The 21,901-nt window shown below is 37.8% G+C and overlaps 1 protein-coding gene across 4 annotated transcripts in view; it reads left to right on the plus strand.

Annotated features, from left to right (window-relative positions):
- Positions 1-21,901, plus strand: part of LOC147233514 (receptor tyrosine-protein kinase erbB-4-like) — a 281,545-nt gene that overhangs the window by 248,117 nt on the left and 11,527 nt on the right. For 2 of the 4 annotated variants that reach the window (XM_086148401.1, XM_086148402.1), the window contains exons 21-23: positions 15,655-15,816; positions 19,268-19,343; positions 19,543-19,689. In XM_086148401.1, the coding sequence (XP_086004527.1) occupies positions 15,655-15,816; positions 19,268-19,343; positions 19,543-19,689 (385 nt within the window). The remainder of the gene's footprint in view (positions 1-15,654; positions 15,817-19,267; positions 19,344-19,542; positions 19,690-21,901) is intronic. The other 2 variants (XM_086148403.1, XM_086148404.1) reach the window with 1 other exon arrangement.

The following is a 21,901-nucleotide window of genomic DNA, read 5'->3' on the forward strand; positions in this document are numbered from 1 at the left end:
TTTACCTTTCTCTATGGGGTGATAAGTTAATTTGCAGAAAAGTTGTAACACCCTGATGATTCGTCAATTACATTAAGTTGATCTAGTTAGACGCACATGAACAGGCATATAAAACGGGGTGTTAGCCCCCGCTGTCTTAGCAGGCTTCATGGAATTGCAAATCACCAAACAATTATTTTGCAACAAATATTCAATAGCTCGTTCAGTTTTTGTAAAATCAAATTTCCGTCCTGAATTTGCAAATGTTCTAAACTGACACAATGATGATCTTTTATTAAATATACATCATAATTTATTCACAATTAATGCACAATTCAAATAAGTGTATGTTTGTTTCACAGTTGAGGAAATAAAATCAAATTGATTTATTCAAGCATAAGAATTATCATCCACTGTGGCCTTTGTGAGTGAAACTAATCAGAAGGCAGCCAGGTTATCCTCTTTGCTCGCACACTGCTGTTGTTCAGCAGCCTGCATATATTGGATTTCATTTCATAGATGGGCTTAACACATATGATTCTTTGAAAGTAAAGGACTTTGAGGAAGAAGCAACTTTTTGCTCACCTCATAAAAATCTACACTAAAGAAAACATTAAAAGGCAATATGGCTTGGAAGTGTATATATACACATCTATTTAAATGATCAATATTTGTGTTGCATGTTTGCAAATTAAGTCAGAGGAACCAGAATACCTGATAGTCAAAAACTGATGGAAAATATTTAAATTCCCTGAGTTATAAATTCAGCAATGGGGTGTACATTTACTATTGCAGTGCATGCTGTGCAGGTATTGGCTTGAATGCACAGGCAGTGCCTATCAGTTCTGGAAGCAGTTGGAGAAAGAATTATCTGGCAAAAACCTTATTTTCTGCTGGACCTGATCAGCCAAATAAAATGCTGGACTGTTAAAAATGTTTTAGCAGCAAGTTAGCTAGTATGTCTTCGGACTATTTTTTTTAACTTCAATGGCAGCATACCCTACTTCCTATCCTATCTGTAGCAAAAGTGGAGGCCTCTGATGATAGTAGTGGTTAAGGCCAAATTGTGCAATCAGTCAGGTTTAAAAATTAAATTACTAATTAAAGTTAACAAATTAACTATATATAAATAGAATGGACATTTTCCAAAACTACCAAATCTTTTGCGATTTACTTTTATCTATTTATCAATTTCCAGGCACCCTTATTCAAGGTATATGAAGTATTCTTGAAGTCACAGGCATTATTCAAAATTGACAAGTTGCAGTCATGATGTTATTCAGTTTATCGTTGCATATGATTTTTCCATCCATCATATACTGCTTATCCTACACGCAGGGCTTTTGCTAAACGTAGCCTGTCCCAGCTGTCGTTGTGCAAGAGGCAGGGTACACCCTGGACTGATCGCCAGACATTCGCAGTGCCACATATATACGAAACAAATTACTGATTGCTCTCTCATTCACACATCTGGGAAATTTTCACACTTTTTCCAATCAACCTTCTACATGTTTCTGGACCGCGGGAGGAAACCGGGAGGAAACCCAAACAGAGACAGGGAGAACATGCAAACTCCACACAGGAAGGCTCCCAAAGGGAAACTAATCAGGGTCCTTTGTGCTGTAAGGTAGAAGCGCTAACTACTGCACCATCTGTACATGATTTATATTAGACAAATAGAGATTATCAAAATATTTAAAATTACACTGACACTGCACTGTTCTGACCCATCAGTATAAAACTATGCTCATCGACTAATCTAATCACAGCAACTGGACTTGATTTCTTCTCTTGAAGACCTGCAGTCCTCATCCAAGACGCTTCTTCAGTTTTGACCTGATAACGATGACAACCCGCACAAGATGTAGCTAAAACATCAGCATATAAATAATCTTCTCTTGACATGTTTTGGTGGCAAAAGAGAAACACAAGACTTTATTATTTATGTTATCACCTACCTTATAAACAAACTGTTCAAGTTTCACATGATAACAAGTTTTCCTTCTGTTTTCCCCGCTTTTTCTCTACCTTGACAAATCAAACAGTTTGATTATTGTGAGCCGGCATCTATTTGTTGTCATATGCAAAATATATGATTTGAAACACTGCATTAACCACCCATAATCATCAACAAGAAGAAGAAACTCCAGCCTTTTTATATCATGTCGGTTCTGTATCATTGATTTGATTTGGGAGCAGATCTACATTTTAATGATCTGTATGTGTGACAGAACAACATGACTGTGAAGCTGAGCAAAAAAAAAACAACAAAAAAAACAAATGCGGTTGGCTTTCAAATTAACTAGTGAGAAACTGATAACAAAATCACAGTTAGCCAAAAAAAAAAAAAAAATCCTCCCAAGTTACACAGCTTTCAGAGATAATTCCCGCCTTCACTCAGACTATTGGAATTGATTTTGCCATCATTATTGGGGCAAGATGTCCTGCTCCGTTTTTCTGCGTCAGCAATGAGAGGTTTAGTTTCACAGGGTGCAGGGTTAGTGTAGGAGGCCTTAACCCTTTAGAGCCCCATGATGAATGCTTCCCCAGAGCTTGAAGAACAGGTTACTTAAGCAGGTACTTAGTGGTGTAATTGGATTCGATTGTGTCAGTGGGGGTGTTGGAGTCTGGTGTCAGTGTCTAGCAGTGCTGTAGGTGAAGAAGAGCAAGAGAGGATTACTCTTCGCTGACCCTCATCTTTTTGATATTCAGTCTGGTTAGAAAAACAAAATAAAAAGAATATTACTGACTGGTGTTTATTTATCATTGTCGGAATATTTGAATCAATACTTATGCCACCTCCTAAATGCTGGATGCACCCTAGACAGCCGTATTGGAATGACAAGTTTAAATTTGCAAAATGAGTGGAATCATTTGCTCCACCAACGGCAAACCAGCCATTGCACTGATTTTCAGTGTTATCAGATTTATATGAGAGATATTTTTTTATATTTTTTCTTATTCTGTTGTGGCAAAAAAGGGCAGACAAACCTTATGAATTATGCATCCCAGCGATCTGTACCATCAGCTCCATCCGATAATGCAAAAACCGTGGTAACTTACAAATTTTTTAGTGACCAAAAGTTTAATTATTGCACTTGAAAAGATATTGCATTTGGTAAAACTTTGCATTTCAAGTCTGATCATTTTCAGTATCATAGAAAATGGAAATTGAAATGGAAAATGAGAGTTGCATTTTGATGTCAAATGTTAAAAGATATTCTTGAATCAATTTGACAGATTTGACTGGTTGGTTCTCTCGATAGCCGCGGGCTGACTCAGACGATGACTTGTAGCTTAGTTCAAATTTGAATATTCCCTGAATATTTTGCCACACGTAGCAAACCATGTGGCCTTCTAGATATTCTGGATATTATTATTATTAATGATAAATATCCAATTATTTTTAGATTACAATTTTAATATTATTCCTTTATTCCTATATACATATAAACTGGGAATATCCAGAATAAATATAATTCTTTATAGAGAATGAATTTGTTCAGGATTTTTCTAAAACTACATTTGGAGCTATTCTAGAGTTTAAAGTTACTTTTCAGTTGAGCACAGATGTACTCTGTTCTAATGGACTGCAATGTTTTTATACTGAATACAAGCGTGATAAACACTTGTGGTTATTGATAATATGCATAGAGTGATAAAAACAAGTAAATGAAAAAAAAAAAAAAACAGCCTCTGTTTTCCTTTTCAACAAACCCCCCACCACCACCCTCTAACTCCACACTTGCTTCTTCCATAAACACAGAACAAACACCAGCCATATGTGGGCTCTGACCCAGGCAGGTAACCACTGTGATGCAAATTGATTGGCCGAGGCCTGTCGCCAGGCAGTGACTCTTTATCACTGAGTGTTTTGGGCATTGAGATAATGGCCCCCATTAATCTACTGCTGCACTCAGGGCTTCCCCAGTGCCATTGACACACATGCACAAACAGTGACTGACGCTCACTTGACCACACACACATCTACTTACACACCATGCAGTACACACAAAAGTCTCTGTGTGGATGGCATCAGATTTATTATTCATTTATGATTTTATTCTTGGCCCGAGTTCTGTCGTTGGACTCATTTTCCTATGTATTCCATTTTTTTTTTTACCCTATCCTTTTACTGTTTTCTGTTCAAAATGGATCTTTTTTTTTGTCAGATATGTCTGTCATTTCTTCGCTTCAAGTTTCATGTTAATCGCAGCATATTATTAGCTTTTGCAAATAGCTTTTGCAGGAAACTGATCTTATTCATGAAGGTCAAGGTTTGCCTCCTCCAACATTAGCTAAGCACATATTCTCATGTGACCCCTTTGCGCATCTCTGTTTCTACAGATATTGAAAAATGGTATTCTCTCAATACAAAAAGGATTTCTGCCTATTGCTCTTCTACATACACTCACAAATACAGGCACACACATATGCATACACTCACACAGACATGGGGTATTTCTTTCATTAGGTTTTGGATTATTAATGGAATAATTAGGTTTGGGATGTATTTTAATGAACAAATCAATCACTAAATTAAATATGGAGATCGGAACTGAGCATGTGAGGGACTTCGGAAGTCTTTTAATTTGACCCCCCTCTTCTCGTTTTTCCTCTCTGCCTTCCTTTTATACACTCTCTCCTCAGGCTCAGCATAATGAAAGCAGAATAGATTCAGCAAGTAGCTGTCTTGCTGATGAACTGATTGGATTTGGCACTGAAGCCCGAGCTGGATGAGTCTTTATAACTTTTTTTGGAAGGTTTGAGTTGGGTTGAATGTTCGATAGGAGTTGCTGCTTACATTTAGGCCACATTCAGGCTGTTGGCTAAGTGATGGGGGAATTCATCTGAACATACCCACAGGCAAAGTCAGCATTGTGGAATGAATTCAGGATATGTCATTTAGGTAAACCCACTGCTTAGAGTATAGCTGTCTTGGCCAATTCTGGACATCCGTAACCCATTGGTTAAATGTCAGATACAATCGAAGTCCCATCTCAGTGTAATAAATAATGGAAGGCATACTGTTGTCAGTATCAACATTTTCACCAAATTAAAATCCCTTTTTTCCTATTTTTCAGTTGTTGATTTATTTCTACTATTTCAATAATGTTCTTATTGAAAAAAAAAAAATTAAAATCTAGACCATTCATCCCTAGGCTACAGAGGTGAGTCAGTGGTGTAATATTTGGGTAATTTAAAAAATAATTTTCTGTTGTTGTAGTTGTGGTTTGGCGTTTTTAGAAAAGATGGGCAAGATTGGTCCAGAATTGATGTTAACATTTATTTTTTTGGAGGAACTTTTGTACTGCATTGTGCTGTTGTAAATTATGAATGAAAGCATACATGCATAAGCATAGTTTTTCCAATTTTTCCCGTCCTTAGTTTTTTTATTCCTTTTTTTGACCCTAAGCACAGACAATGTCAAGAAGTGTACACTTGTCAAGTTTTACAGACTGTCACAAACATTTTGTATTGGAGTTTGTGGTCTGTTATTATCTGTCTCCTTCAAATGTATTGTCAGCATTGGAAGGAGGTCTACATCGTCTTCTACTTTTGGCTCCTGATCTTTGTACGTACAGTTGTGCATTTTCTTCGTGTGTTGATGCACAAACGTGCAGTTATACTTTGTGTGTGTGTGTGTGTGTGTGTGTGTGTGTGTGTGTGTGTGTATGTGTATGTGTGTGTGTGTGTGTCAGGGAGTGTGAGAAATTGAGACAGAGAGAGCATCTTCCAGTGAGTCAGAGGAGAAACCGCCCCATGACTGGACATGTGATCTGGTGGAGATTTTCTTTAAGTCCTCTATGAAATTCACTTTTCTCAAAATGCTGCTCTGTGTTGAACAAACAGATGTTACCTGCAATCATCGGCCTAATTAACACTTCTTCCTTCCAAATCACCTTTTTCTCTATTCTATGTGTCTGGATATAACACACTTACATGGGCAAAAACATCAGTTTTTTGACAATTTTAATAGTTTAGTAATTTACACTTATCGAGTTCTTTACTTACCCTGGTAATAAAAGCAAATGGGTTATGTAAATTAAGTTTCTTCTGGACTGAATGTCCGAGTTTTCTTAAAATAATTAGCATAATTATAAGATTGTCAGAATTCCAGTGCATTCATGGAAGGGGCTTCAAATTAACAGGATAATAGTTGCTTGATATCTTGTGTTCAAAGGTTCCCTTAACCATAAAAGCGAACATTAGCTTCAACATCAGGAGCTAAAGTCCCACTTTTCAGGGGTCATCCTGAAATGCCATGTCACTGCAAGCCATCCATGCTGGATATTGGTTCTTTCCTTAATTATCATAAGGTATATGTTCAGGCTTCTTTTAATATTTTACTCATTCAGAATGTTTTAAAGTATTTTTTTTTTTTTATTGCTAGACATCTTAACATTTGAACAATTTATTTATTTTACTTATTTATTCATTCATTATATATTATCCTGCTCTCAGGGTTGCACTGGGACTTGAGCCAATCCCACCTGTCATTCGGCCAAAGACGGAGTTCAACTTGGCCGCAAGTCAATCACAAGGCTACTTCATTTATTCATTTATTCCAACTCAAAAAAAATATAGATTTAAAAAGAAAGAGACAAACCTCTTCTCTAAATAAAACATATCTTACAGATTGTGTACTGCAAGCCAAGATAAAAGTGTGAATCAAATACCGTGATTAGGTGAGATTGTTTATGTAGACTATGTTTTTGGCTCATGACAAGGTTTGTACGGTCTTCTAAAAGTGATTGTAGTATCACTTTTGCTATTTTTAGTTTAAACTTATTTATCTAATATAAGACATGGCTCCGTGCAAACACCCATATTACAACAATTAATCTTGATAATAGATGTTATCTTGATGTAGATTAATTCGGAATTGATGTTGGGATTCTCTGTAAGGCTGTCACTTTGGTTTCACTCTTTGTGCTACTTGTGGCGCTCAAAAGACTTTTTGTAATCCCCTTGACACTTTATGTCTTTGTCTCTGTCTCGCATAGATCGCCTTCATGCATCTCAAGAGCCTCTCTTTATCCCTCGTTAAAAAATAGTCGGCTGCATTGCTGGGGCCCCAGTCGGCATCTTCATAAAACTCATCAACCATTTTAGAACTGTCAGCCTGACATAAAGTATGCTTATTAGAACATAGCACTGTAAATCATGAACTGCTCATTTTACACATGAATGAAAAAATATTAACTCTTCATCATGTAACTGTGTAAAAGATGGACATTTAAAGATGTATATATATGATATTAGTCTTCATTTCTGGCGTGGATTTCTTGATTAGTTGTAAAAATTGTATCAGCAATTGACTTTATGGTGTTGAAGTCATTGCAGTACAAATAAATACATTGTGATTTGTAAGCAGGAGTTGCACAACTGTTATTGGCAACATCTATTCAAATTGTTGGTTTAGTTAATGAGCAAACATGTGGAATTATTAGAATTAAAAAAAGTCAAATTAAATATCATGCACCCGATATTGATTTTGATAAAGGTTAATGATATCAAATGAACAAAAGTCATACTAAAGCTATAATTTAAGAATGATTGTTTCACTCAAAGCTTTTTTTCCACAGCTTTAGATTGCCATTATTTTTTCACTTCCTGTCCATAACAAGCTATATATATATATATATATATATATATATATATATATATATATATATATATATATATATATATATATATATATATATATATATATATATATATATATATGAAGCTATTATTCTAAGTTTGAGTACATTTCAATTTGTAGATTTTATATACCACCATATATATGTATATGTCTGTACGATGTCCTTGAGTGGCAAGTAAGCCACCTTAAATAAAATGTATAATCATTATTATTATTATTATTATTATTATTATTATTGTTATTATTATTTAATGCTGTGAGTGGTCTGTAAAATAGTAATCCATGTCAGTATTTCATTTCCCTGGGTCTTCATTAATAATGCAGTTGCACATTTTTTGCGTTCTACTGTTTGTCAGGGAGCACAGCACTTTCTGATTACCAAACACTGCAACCTATAACACCACCTAACTCAGTTAGGAGGAAAAAAAATCCTAGCGGTTTTCTTTCTACCCAATACACATTCAATCACAAGTTGTGATACACATGTGGGCAAATTCCCAGGAGGTCACGTGTCCCTGCTGATGCAACAGAAAGGGAAAATAGGGGAGAGGGAGACTCAGGAGAGTGAGCGGAGGAGGGATAAGCCCCCTGGGTCTTTCTAATTATCTGTAAGGATCAGCAGTGCTCAAGGATGCATAAGGGGATGGATTTGACTGCCAGATCCACTGGGTAGGAAGGCCTGATTGGATCGGTCACCTCTCTGCCTATCCATCCATTTACTCTTGGTACCCAAAGCGGAGGCTCATTAGACACTGGCATATGCAGGGATGCAGATGAATTACAGCAGGCAAATTCTGCAACTTCAGAGATGACATTGTGTTTCAGAAAATCTGCTAACTTCCAAGACCTGATATAAATTGATTTGGTGCTTAGCGATTTTTATTTCCTCCATACCAGCCGCTACATTATGAAGAAGTGGTAAGTACAGGCCTACACATGTCAAATTAAACTCGGTGGTTCTTATATAGCAGCTTATGTATGTATAAACAGAACGATGCATCTCTGGATATCAGGGGTGGCGGGTAGAATCAAGTCCCACAACTTCTCAGAGCAATAATTATCTGCTGACATTAAACATTATAATGTTGCTGTGTCGCAGCATGCAGGAGACAAATTATAGGTTTTACTGTGAGTGCTGAATGCTGCATTGAGTGAGTTGCTTGGTCTCAGCTGATTCTCAGATGAATTGACTCTCCTCAGCCCTTCCGCACCCTCTCACCTGTTTTTCCTCTCTATTTGGGTCACTTGTCAAGCCACTGAGCTGTCAGTGAAAAACATCATTACCATCCCTATGGCTACCCGCAGGCTGCCTAAAACGTCACAGGACTTCATTTGAGCACTGTTAATTAATGCTCGGATAGTATGATCAGCCAGCAAGGACATTCAACTACATCACTGCAAATGTCATCCTTTGTTGCCGCTGTTTGATATGATACTGAGGCATTTCATTGTATTAGAAGAGCTTTTCAGAATTGCAATTTTATTGTGCCCTCTTTACTCAGAAGAGGTGACATTGATCCATCCCTGATCAGAAAGGTTGTGTGTGTCCCTTCTCATTCCACCTTATCAGCCAAAAACTTAATGACATTTGTTCATGTAAATGTGCCAGTAGCGATCCTTTATTGACTGCACAGTGACATTTTCAAGCAATATTTATGCCCCACAGAGGAGTTCTGATCATGGCGATGGAGCATAGATCATTTACATTTGCCTTTCACTCTTAAGATGGACATAATTAAAAATGAAATCATGAAGAAATCAAAGCTTGTAAAGTCTCACATAAGGGAAAAAAAAGGAATTTTAGCATTTAAAGACACTCCGCTCAGCTTAATAGATAGGTGCCTTCTTTCCAGTACTATGGCTCAAGGACAGTTGTATGTACAGGACTGTCTCAGAAAATTAGAATATTGTGATAAAGTTCTTTATCTTCTGTAATGCAATTAAGAAAATAAAATTACTTTTTCATGATATTCTAATATTTTGAGATAGGATTTTTGAGTTTTCTTAAGATATAAGCCATAATCAGCAATACTAAAATGATAAAAGGCTTGTAATAGTTCAGTTGATTTGTAATGAATCCAGAATGTATGACATTTTTGTTTTTGTAATTGCATTACAGAAGGTAAGAACTTTATCACAATATTCTAATTTTCTGAGACAGACTTATAAAGTAGATGGGCCTGAATCCCAACTGTTGCAGCACCATTGAGCTGTTTTTATACATGTCACATAATGTCACATTCACCTGGAGCCGTCATTAACCAACCAAAATACCCACCAATTCAGCTCAGAAGTGTTGGTAATGCAATACATTGCCACATTACCCAATCTTCAGTTGTTCATGTCATTTTCTGAGTAGCCATTTGCTGTCTCCGGCTGGAAAAGTGTTTTAGAAATACATTTAGCCTGACTGTCATTGTGGGTTAGAATAAAATTAGACTTTGTAATGTTCTTGTCCCTACACTCTAAATGGGGTGTCATTTGAAAAGTGTTGTGGTATCGGTATTTTTGGTTTAATGATCAGTTTTCTCTTGGAAAAGTACTGAAACAAATGGTAGGGTTTATTTAGCCATATTAGTTTGGTCGGGAAACAAAACTTGTGTAGACTACATTTTAAATTGGGAAATTTTTCTACACAGGAGAAGCTGCGTTTTCCCTCATTTTTCATTTAATGCATCACTTTAAACACCAACTCAGTTCCCAGATTCTTTATCATTCACCAGACTTATTTTCACTTATTTTCCAATATTTGTAATATCCTGATGCAGACTTCCAGCAGTTGTTCCACCCATTACACATAGTATACTGTAAACTAAGCAGAGAGCAAAGGAAGTAACAATAAGTGCCCAAAAAGCAAAAACTATTTAAATACAAAATGCAAATGATCCAAAACAAATCAGTTTCAGTCATATTGAGTGAAGGAAAATGGTAAATGGATTATATTTATATCGCACTTCTGTCATCTGCCATTTTCTCAAAATAATTTTGCAACACTGTTTCCCTGTTGAGGTACACCTGTGCTTTAATGTCTGGTGGTTGGTTTCAAGTGATGTTTTTAGACCACACATTTTGTCATTTTTTTTGCCCAACAAATAGGATGCATACAATGAAGGACTACTTTGACTACTACTACTCTCACGTTGCCATTAGAGAAAGAATATAATGGCTTGAATTTGTCATGGCTTACTTCAACAAGATTTTGATTTCATGGGAATCCCTTCTGACATCAGTGTTAAAAGAAATTGTCCATGCCTTTCACATTTGCACAGACACACGTAATACACAAACATGTTCCTTAGAGGCTACCAGCTCCGTCAGAAAGCCTTTCGTTCTATCTCACATGCTACACAAGGCGCATGACAGACGACCACCTGAGTGATCCCATTGTGCGCTGCCCTTATCGCAGCAGCCCGCATTCACAACGCAGCTAGACCTGCATTGCTTTCTCATCATTTGTTCATTGAGCCAAATAAGGGTTTTTCAGAGGGAGATGGGCAGAGTGGGATATCTCACCTTTTTGGTGCTCGTATGAAACAGACCCTTTTTCTATCAATTTTACAAATGTACATAGGATTTATTTAAGCTTAACCTTTTAGCTACCGATCCAACTTCATCTTCTGTTGATGTGTTGCCTGGCAACTTAAATGGAAATGGATTTAATAAATATACACTTCTCGTGCCTCATTTGAGACAAATTCCAGACCTCCTGAGGCTTTGAATCGGTAACCGACAATACTCCATCATGTCCAGCCATCTCTTGGCCCACTTGCCTTCAAGCTGTTCTTCTTTAAACCCAGCATCTTTTATTCCTCAGCATCTGTCTCGCCCGCTGAGGTGAACCATTCCCTGCATTTCTTCACTACTTTTCTTATTTTTCCATGCCTGCTTTCATCCTCTGTTATTCCTCTGTTACTCAAGACTGAGACCTTTAATTTACCGTTCCTCAACTGAAAAAGTGCTAATGGGCCAAAGACCAGCCGTGGCCTCGCCAGGCGCCTGCTTTTTAGAAGTTTTAGCCTCTGTAAATAAATCAGGACTCCATAGAGATTAAAAATTCACAGTGGTGTTGAGAATTCAATTTCCCTGTTTGGTTGCCAGTGCCAGGCCGGCGAAAGAGTAACTGCTCATAAGGAACCACACCTGTTTACCATCTCCCTGGACATGTTTTTTAACCAGACACATTTCTTTTGCTTGACAATCAAAATGACTTGTTTGCATTGGGTGCACTTAATGACATATCAGTGCTCTCAAAACAAAGGAGTGAAAAATATGTTGTAACATTTTAGGGAAGTAAATAGTTCTTAAATGTTAAATCCTTATTCTTTCAGACACTGGCCAGACACTGGGATTATCTTTGAGAAATTTTAACATGCAGTTTTCGGGAGACTTTGGTACAAGGTAGTGAAGGGGCACCTATCCTGGGGTTATTCATTATTTCTTTCACTTTTTCAATGGCAGGCATGTATATGCCCTGTGAACATGGAACATCAAGTACTGATCCTGACCTCAAGACTGGCTAGCAAAACCAGGAAATGATTCGGTTTCCTCAAAAATTGTTGGAATCTGACTCAGTTTGATACAGTAATAGTAATGACGTGTGGCATCAAATATCACATTCTTCACATTTATTAGAATTTCATGATCTTCTAATAAGTAGGAAGCTTGGTAATGACTTGCTGTACTTGATCTCAGTTCATAGATTCTGTACAGCAGTAAATTTGGCAGGTTGTTTAGCCGTCTGCATGTCTGCGTTTGTCTGCAAATGGACACAAAATAATTACAAGAGTTGAGTGAGTCCTAGGGAAAATTGAATGCCAGTGTTTATATTTAAAAACAGCTTAGTGGTGATTTACGCCTTATCAAAATATACAATTCTGTGAAGTTCTAATAAGTATCACTGTGCTGCCATCCAAATGAAGATCCAGTACAGATTTTGTTTTGTTTTAGTTACTCTCTCTGAATGTGTGAGAATTTCTCTTATTTACCCCCCCTTTACCAGCATTTCAGTTTTTGCCTTGCACAATCAAAGACAAGATTGAAATTCTGATCGGTTGTCAGTATCGAATCTCCTCTGCACAGTCTTACGTTAAATCGAGGTGGCTGATTGTTGACAGCATGGTTGTTACTGTATCTCAACATTAGAACAGGGTGATTCCATCATTTTTGTATATGAACAATTTTAGATGTGAAAGATCTGCATAAGAATTTGCTTGAAGAACAAAACTATTTGTGTCAAATTGATATTCTTTACATGAGCTATTTCCATAATAACGTGCAAAGTAATGATTATTATTGATTGACGCACTACCGAATGATTTGCACAGTCACTTAAAACACCCCTCCTTTTTTTTTCATCAAGTCGGATAAAATGGTTTCGCAGCACAATCTTAATGTTCTGTCTGAGAATGTAACAGTCCTTAAGATACTCCTCTGTTAAATCCACAAGGTTTGATGTCTGCTTCACTCCAAATTTATTTAGTGAGTTCTTAACTCTTCTGACATGAACTTGCAGGGTTTTTCATTTGAATTCTAAGTAGGAGCTTCAGTGATGTCAAAAAAAAATGTCTGCAGAAAAAGTCATGACTTTTCAGCCTCTATTCTACCCGGTCAGGAAACTTAAAAGTACTCAAAACCTAGTAAAATTCCTCTATCCATGTGTTTTACCTTTAGAGGGTAGCCGTAAACATGCTTTTTCTTTTCTGTTCCACTGCTAGGTTTACAGTTTGGGGCACTGCATCACACATATTGCATCTCTTTCTTCAGGCTTTCTCCCCCAAAAAATAATAAATGAGAAAAGCCCCAAAGTGACTTCTCCTTTCAGAAACTGATTTTCTTTCCATTTAAGATGAAATGTACCACTGTAGCAGATTGACCTTTTGTTTTTTGTTCCTTTTATCAAATAAAGAAGATCGGTCATATAGTGACATTTGGAAATACCCTGAAATGAGTTACACAAGAATGATTTTTTTTTAATTATGGATTGTCCAATCACGACCTCTCTCTTCAGTAACTCTTGGGATTATAGCACTTAAGCAGTGTTAAAACAGCACAATCAGTAGGACCCTCTCAACCTGAAACCCAAAGCTGCTCCCACTTCCTCCTCTGGGACACCATTGTTTACCGCCTGGAGTGGCTGAAAGTTAATTGGCTTGTTCAGCTGCTGCATATTTTCGTGTTGGTGCAATGGCCTCCCCTCATTGCCCTGTCACTTTAAGTCGAAGTGTATTAATGCGCTGTGTGGGCCATTGATTCCTAATTCCTCAGGACGTTGACATTGGGGATAAATATTGCTCGGCACAGTCGTCTTCAGGCTTATTGTAATCAGTATCGCTATTGATTGCTTGCCTGAACCCCCTTGAAGTAATCTATTTTAAATACACTTTCAGTAAATGGGTGGTGGGATTTTGGGCTTTGTCCCAAAACATTGTCCTCAAGTTGGAGAGCTATTTAAGCGGAAGCCGGGATATAGGAAGAGGTCTCAACCCCGAGATACAAAAACGTGAACAGACTTACAGAAATATGAGTGGCAGAGAATGCTCTGTGAATGTCTTGCTTTTAGGTGGTCTCCAAGTGGTCTTTGTCAGTGTGTGTGTGTGTGTGTGTGTGTGTGTGTGTTTGTGTCTCAGTGAAGCCTGTAGATGATGAATGAGAACAGAGCCAAACGTCAGCACTATCGATTTATCCTCACATTTGTCAGGGAGGAGGTGACACGGTGAACAATCTATGGCATGTTGTCTTGATATGAACGCATTGGGACGGCACTTTCCACCATAAGCAATGATTATCTTGCACCAGCAGAGATGTGGGCTCCCAGTTGAAAATGTCCATTGTATGTTGTGTACAATGACTGCCTCTCTGCGCACTAAGGTGGTTTTATTGATCCAACTGCAAGTGGCATCCACTTGTTTAACATCCAGTCTAATGCACTTCATTGGCCTGGTTTTGCCTTTGTGACTGCTTGCTCATCCAACTTTGTTCAGCTAACTCAGAAAACAGAGGAATGTGTGTGCTCAACTGATCTGTGTGTGTGTAGGTGTAGCACTGTAAACGCACAAATATGTATTCACTTTGCGTACTTGCTTTGCTTACCGGGTCTTAGCAATCTACAAATCAAAGGACATTCATTGTTCTCTCTTTTTGGGCATTTCGAAAATTGCCTCAGTCGCCGAGGCAACATATTGGCGATACAATCTGAGTCGCTCAGTTATGGATGGCTGAGGTTGAGTTGGACGTATTAAGAATTTAATAGTTCTTTACCTTCATTTCTTGATCAGAGGAGAAAAAAAAATCTTTTCTGACTCACGAAAGGCGTCTATTTCCTCTGCTCTATATTCATAGTTCATTTTCAAATCAAAGTAAAAAATCATATTTTGAATGTATAGTAGTGGACACATCAAAAATGAAAAAGCAACCTTTAAAATCGTGAACGGATATTCCCAGCAAGCAAAAAGGCACAGTTCTTTATCAATTCTATAATTTCAAATGATTAAGTCTCACGTACAGTCTCTGTAGTTCCTTCTTCATAATGATGACAAAGTAAATTACCTTGAAGAAAAAAGTGACACATGATAGGTTTAGGCTTGTCAATTAATTGTTTTTTTTAATGTCCAGAACTAGTCTTAGTCTTTGTCTCTGCTGTCTGCGTTCCATATCACAGGAACAGAAAAACAAAGAAAACACTCAAATGTGCCCTTTCCTGTGTATAATTCATATTTGAATGGCTCTTGTGTTACCTGCTTGTCAAAAGTCAGTACCTCTGACTTTATGGCATCTAAAATGCTATAAAAGCCTCAAATTCTCTGTATCATAGAGATCAACGTACGAGGTGTGGTAACAGTGAGAGATGGGATCTAAATGTCTGTGTGGGTGTGTGTTCACTGATGATGACAGATACGACAATAATTTTATGTTAGTGCTGACATTTACTGCATTGACGATCTCGGGCTGTTCGGATTACTGAGTTAAAGTGACGAATGGCTCGGTGAGATAATTCAGATCATTTCTTACCTTTCCCCTCCTCTCAGGGAATGATGTACCTGGAAGAGCGGAGGTTGGTCCACAGGGATCTGGCAGCAAGGAATGTGCTGGTAAAGTCGCCCAATCACATCAAGATCACCGACTTTGGCCTTGCCAGGCTGCTGGATGCTGATGAGAAGGAGTACAACGCAGACGGGGGCAAGGTTGGTGTAAGTGGAAGCATGTAAATGTCTTTGTGTGGCCATTACCTGGCCAAAGGCCATTAAAATGGTGCTCTAAGGAGGTAAATATTTCAATTAAACATCAATAAATCCCTGGCTGATGACTGGGGAAGTAAGATACCCTTGTATACCCTTGTTTTTCGCGGGGGTTACGTTCCAAAAAGAGCCCGTGATAGGCAAAATCCCTGAAGTAGAAACCTTTACTTTTTTTTTTACAAATATTGCACAATTAAATACTCTATTATACATTGCTGCTGTCGTCCTTATGTTTTTTTCTTCCTTCTTTATGGAACGAACGGAAGATTCATTTATTCCGTAATTCCGACCTACAGCCGCATAGCTTTTACCTTCCCTTAGCATGTCCAGAAGTTTAACTTTATCTGCGATAGATAGCATCTTCCGCTGCCTTTTGGGCCCTGCCACAGGTGCTTTTGTCGGTCCAGAGCGTTTTGTCAACATTATGGGTTTTAGAGAAACTCGAAATTGCAAGAGAATTTGCATGTACGTAATGTAAATTTGGCAAGCTGTTTTACATACGTGCACATATTGAACTGCAACGTTATTGACGCACAGGTAGAGAAGAAGCAGAGTGACTTTTAAGCCAATCAGAATGCAGAACACAATGCACGATGCAAATCTGTGAAGTAGCGAAACCATGAAAAGTAAATCGCATTATAGCGAGGGATCACTGTATTCGAAAGAGATGATCTATGATAAATCAGAGCTAAAAATAGGACTACAGTATTCACAGATGTAATGTTTATTTCACAAAAAATGTATCGACAATAATCCCAAAATACGTTAGCTGCTTTAATCGCAGCTCAAATATCCAACACAATACCCACTAATATACTGTGCAGTTGTGTGAAATGTGTGCTCAGCCAACTGAAGAGCATATTATAAAAAAAAAAGGAAAATAATGATCAGCAATATTTTCTCCCGGTCCCTATGGTAAGATCTGGCTTTTATTGATCTCTAGAAATGTATGTACTGAAAGATTAGGGCATGAATCTAAAAGTATTACAGTTCCTGTGTGGAAACATAAATAGATGAAAATAATAAAATACAGTGGGACATTATTTGAGAAAGGGGATCACATCACATTTTAGAATTGGATGCTTGTTGTTTATCGACATGACTGTCGGGAAACCACCTACATATACACGAATATAATTCACCAAATGTGTCACTAAACCTATTTGCAGACATGTTGCATTGGGCGGGGGGTAATTTGCATAAAATAAGCTAGCCTCAACTTGATGCAAATGAAAGTACTTGCAGCTCTAATTGCAAGAATCCACATACTAATTTACAGTTCTGAAAATTGTGCCCCTGACTTTGCATGATTTGATTTGAGTGTTATTGAGTATCACTCGCACTATGTTTGTCACCATGTTTATTAAAGAAACTGTAGCAACAACATCCTCATGTCACTGATGTCAAGGTGCCTGACTGATGTCAGGGTCACTGACATTTTTCAAAAATTGCCTTTTTTATCTAAGACCCGCTTTCTTGTGATGCACCAAATGAACCTCATCACTCCTTCTCTTATGAACCTCTTTCTGTCCCCATTTATAATAATTTCTCTCCTGCTCCTTAGGTGTTCATAGGAGTTTCCATTTTATTCATTAATTTATTCATTATCTACAACTTAACCAGTTGTTACGGTTATGGGGATGCTGGAGCCTTTCCCAGCTGTCATTGGCACACCCTGGACCAGTCACCAGTCGATCCCAGGGCCCAATATAGACAAACATCTATTCATTCATTCATTCATTCATTCATTCATTTGGAGAACCTGGAGGAAACCCACGTGGAAGTAGGGCCAACATACAAACTCCACACAGAAAGGCCCCCCTGTTGGAATCGAACCCTTTGTCCTGTCAGGCAAAAGAACTAACCACTGTGCCACTGTGCAGCGTTATAACGTGCAATTTTTATTAAATATCTAAGAGTAAATGCACCTCATTGCTTGCTTCTGAGATGTCTGAGATGAGGTCAGAAATTTCAGTGGGTAGCAGCTAAATCTCAGGCCAAAATAGTTAAACTTGGCAGCAAGATGCACCACATGCGCATCCGTTGGTTGTAGTTTTAGTCAGAGAGACTGAGAGTGAACTGAGGGAGCCAGTTCTTATTATCGGGCTTTTGAGTTTGGCATTCAAGACTGGAGGTCAGACATTTTGCTGTTGATCTTTACAAAAACAATCTGAGAACCCGAGTTGGGAAACATTAATTAATCTTAATTGCATTTTCAAAATTAGTCAGCTTCGCGGATGTGTTCTTTTTTTGTGGGGAAATTTAAGTGAATCCACCGGTACCCTCCTGTGATCAATAAATGGAGCAAGAAGTTTACATTTATATTGGTGTCTTACACAATTTCAGAGCTGTGGATCTCCTTTGTTCGGTTATAGTCTGGTAAAATTAGTTTGAATGAAATACAGTTTAAAAGTGCTTCATCCAAACAAATAAATGCGGCCACATTTGCACAATGCAGTATTCGTTTTGTTTGGGGACCAAACCACATCAATCACAAACTCCTCTTCTACTCACTCGAGACTTACTTTGCAAATTGCCCTGCATGCTTCTTTTATTAGACTGCCTTGTTCATCGCTGTATTGTTGCATATAGAGCGGGAGGCATAAAGGTGAATGATTTTCTATTATTGTGCAGAAAGAAGGATCCATTTAAACCAAACTGGGCGAGTTTGATGCTGTCATCTATGAGACTATTATAGTTTTCACTCAAGCATTGATAAATGAGAATTCGTGATGGTACAGACACATATGTCAGAAAAAAGACACAGTTGATGAGATAGGTTACTAGAATCTAAAGTTGGGTGGTTATACAACATCCTTAACCCATATCTACCAATTTCCTCTCTTTATTTCCTGTTGCACAAGCATGTCAGGCTTCCATGTAGGAGGAGGAGGCTGAGTTTAAAATGGATAATAATTTCTTTAGTCACTGGACTTTACAGCTGGAAATTCTCCCCTTTGATCAATTTGGAAATTGTGGTAGGTAGAATATGGTGATCTATGCCATTGTCCTTGTCAAGGATGTCAAAGCCCTCTATTTTATTCGCTTTCACACACCTCCAACCGTTAACCCCTCAGCTATTGAGATAATGAAAGACAAATGGCAAATACTATTTCATTTAGTATCTTAAAAAGCACACTCTATTGATGTTCTCTCAGTTAGACTGAAGCTATTCAATCACACTGCCTGAATGATATTGAGTAAAGGAAACGTACAGCCAAAAGAGCAGTTAGTTTCCCAATATCTCAAACACAGGAGCTTAAAAGGTCAATGAGCTGATGAGAAAATGGATAATTCTTGCCACTTAAGGTGTAATGAGTTTCATGTACTTGCTCTCTTTCTGCTTGCTCCATTTTAAAACCTCCCGTGTTTGTGTGTTTGTTGTGTTTTTTTTTTTTTACAGATGCCTATTAAATGGATGGCTCTTGAATGCATTCACTACAGGAAGTTCACTCATCAGAGTGATGTGTGGAGTTATGGTAGGTGCACAGATGGAGACAAAAAGACAGATTTTATCATGTGCTAGTCATTGTTCCATACTCCATATACATACCTGTGAGGTAAAGGTAGAAGAAGCAAACGATCTTTTTGCCATTTCTAACGTCTTTTCCCTTTTTTCATGTGTGTGTCTGTGTGTCTCTGTGTCCGTCATGTGTGTTTGTCTCCGACATCCTTTAGGAGTGACCATCTGGGAGCTGATGACATTTGGCGGAAAACCATACGATGGCATCTCCACCAGGGAAATCCCAGACCTTCTTGAGAAAGGAGAGCGTTTGCCACAGCCACCCATTTGCACCATTGATGTCTATATGGTCATGGTCAAATGTGAGAAAACAAAAACACAAAAACATGACATAACCTATTGTTTATTATCGCCTTTTGTATTTCACGAATAGTATTTGTATTTATGTGGTTGGGAAATTTAGTGGCACTCACATAACTGAATCTCTAGTTGGATGGATCCTCTCACAAACAGTACACAGTTGCTTTTTACTCAGCATTTATTTTATAACCATTATGCGACTCATTTAGAGCCATCAGCCCAAGCGTATCAAGGATGCACATTTTTGTGTTATTAAGGGCACTCATTTATCAACATCCTCACTAACAAGAGTGTCTGTGACCTGATACAATTTTTCAGGTTAATAAAAAAAAGTGTTATCAACAACATAAGTTGCAAGATAGGACATGATGTGAAGTTTTTTGTCCTTTTCACTTGTACAAGGACAATACATTTGTATTAAGGTTGGTAATTTAAAACCTTTATTTTCAAGATTTAGTCAAGTTTCTTTATGAGAACATCAGCAACAGAATATAAGGTTGCATTTTATGAAGATGCTATGAATGGAATGGAAACCTATTGGATCCTGCAATGCAGTAAATCCTGCATCATAATGTTGATGTCACATCTCAGAAAGAGAGAATATATTCTAATCAATACAAATTTGTATCGATCATTTATAATGTATTCTTAATCATTGATAATGTAAAATTTGATACACCCAACACCCAGAAAACACGTATACACACAGAATTATCCACAGAAAGTTGTGAGAAGTACCGTTCTTTTTTTCTTCTCACAAGCTGTTGGCTAGTTGATGATCAAAACTTTCAAAAGATAAATCTCCCACAAAAGAAATCTTGTAGATACATTTTTCAGTCCTCACAATATCATAAACATAGCCAGTGTTCCTTACTTTTCAGCAGAACAGGCACCATATCTTATGAATCAGACGTATCAGCATGCTCCGGAGCATGCTCAATATGCCAGGCCATTTCAATCTCTTCACAAGGCGATCCACTGTGGAGAATGCCTACTCAGGGCACTAATGTGCAGAGAATGTTAAGTTAGAGTTGAACATAAAATTTACCGGTGAGCATCAGAGAAGGAAACTAAAAGACCTCAATGAATTCATGGAAAAATGATAGGATTCAGCTTGTAAAAGAGTTAACTGTGAGAAATCATTTTTCAATCTGATAAATGATTTAATATCTTGTTTTATACAGTTGTTTAATTTACCCTATTACTTAATCAAGTATATCATGATGATGATATAATAACCGAAACATCAAATGAGATGGAGATTTGACTGCATGGTTATACCCATGGTACTAATTTGTTCTTCACTCTTGTGATTGGATATGGATGAATGGTTAATTGTGTGTCTCTGTTGCCTTCCTTGATAAGAGCACGAGACATACAATTCGGCTCGCCACTTATTTTTATTGAGAAGAGTGAAAGGCAGTGTTGTTGATGCCATAAGGCTTTTTTTTTTCGGTATATGGAGATTTGAATACGTGAACAGGAGATATGTTGGAAGAAGTAAGGAGAGTTGGCCAGGTGGAATTTTTTTGGGAAACTGCATCAAGGTGCTACTTTTGGTTTGCAAAGCATAACACCTGTCACCGGGAACTTTACCCGATTCTTCCTTGCTCATGTTATCTTCTGCCTGGAGTGCCACATCCCCCCCCCAGCATCACAACACTATTGTTTTCAGCCAGTGCGGCGTATCCAAATCCATATCCTTTACTGCAATGGCTCCAAATCTCCCCTTGTCTCCTTTATCCCACAAAGGATAAGGGAGACACAAATTCAGAAAAGAGAGGATTGTATGTATGGTTTCATAGGGATTTACCCTCCCATATTTTTAGGAACAGATCCAGACAAATATGCCAGTGGCTGCTTCCAGTTCTGCCAGTGTCTGTTTGGCCATTTCCCCACTCGAACCAGCCTGATGATCAATCTGCCCCCTCGCACTCAACTATGGTGGAGTGACTTTTCTGCCCCTCCCTAACGTCTGCTGTTGGCTGAAATTACCTGGACCTCTTTCCAAAATACTTTCTGTTTTTGAAGTGGCAAGGAAAAAGAACACTCTATGTTGTGCTGGATGGAGACAAGAGTAGTGTAAAATATCAGCTGTGTAGAAAGATCCAGCATGGAGTTTGAAAAAAAAAAAAAAAAAAAAACATATTCCCAAGAGGAAAATGTTAATCTAGATGAAATGTCATTACATCTTTTTGTTTTCTCTCCAAACCA

Source organism: Fistularia commersonii, chromosome 6 (genome assembly GCF_037954325.1).
Source record: "Fistularia commersonii isolate RoL2024-O1a breed Wild chromosome 6, RoL_Fcom_v1.0, whole genome shotgun sequence".
In the NCBI taxonomy this organism is placed as follows: Eukaryota; Metazoa; Chordata; class Actinopteri; order Syngnathiformes; family Fistulariidae; genus Fistularia; species Fistularia commersonii.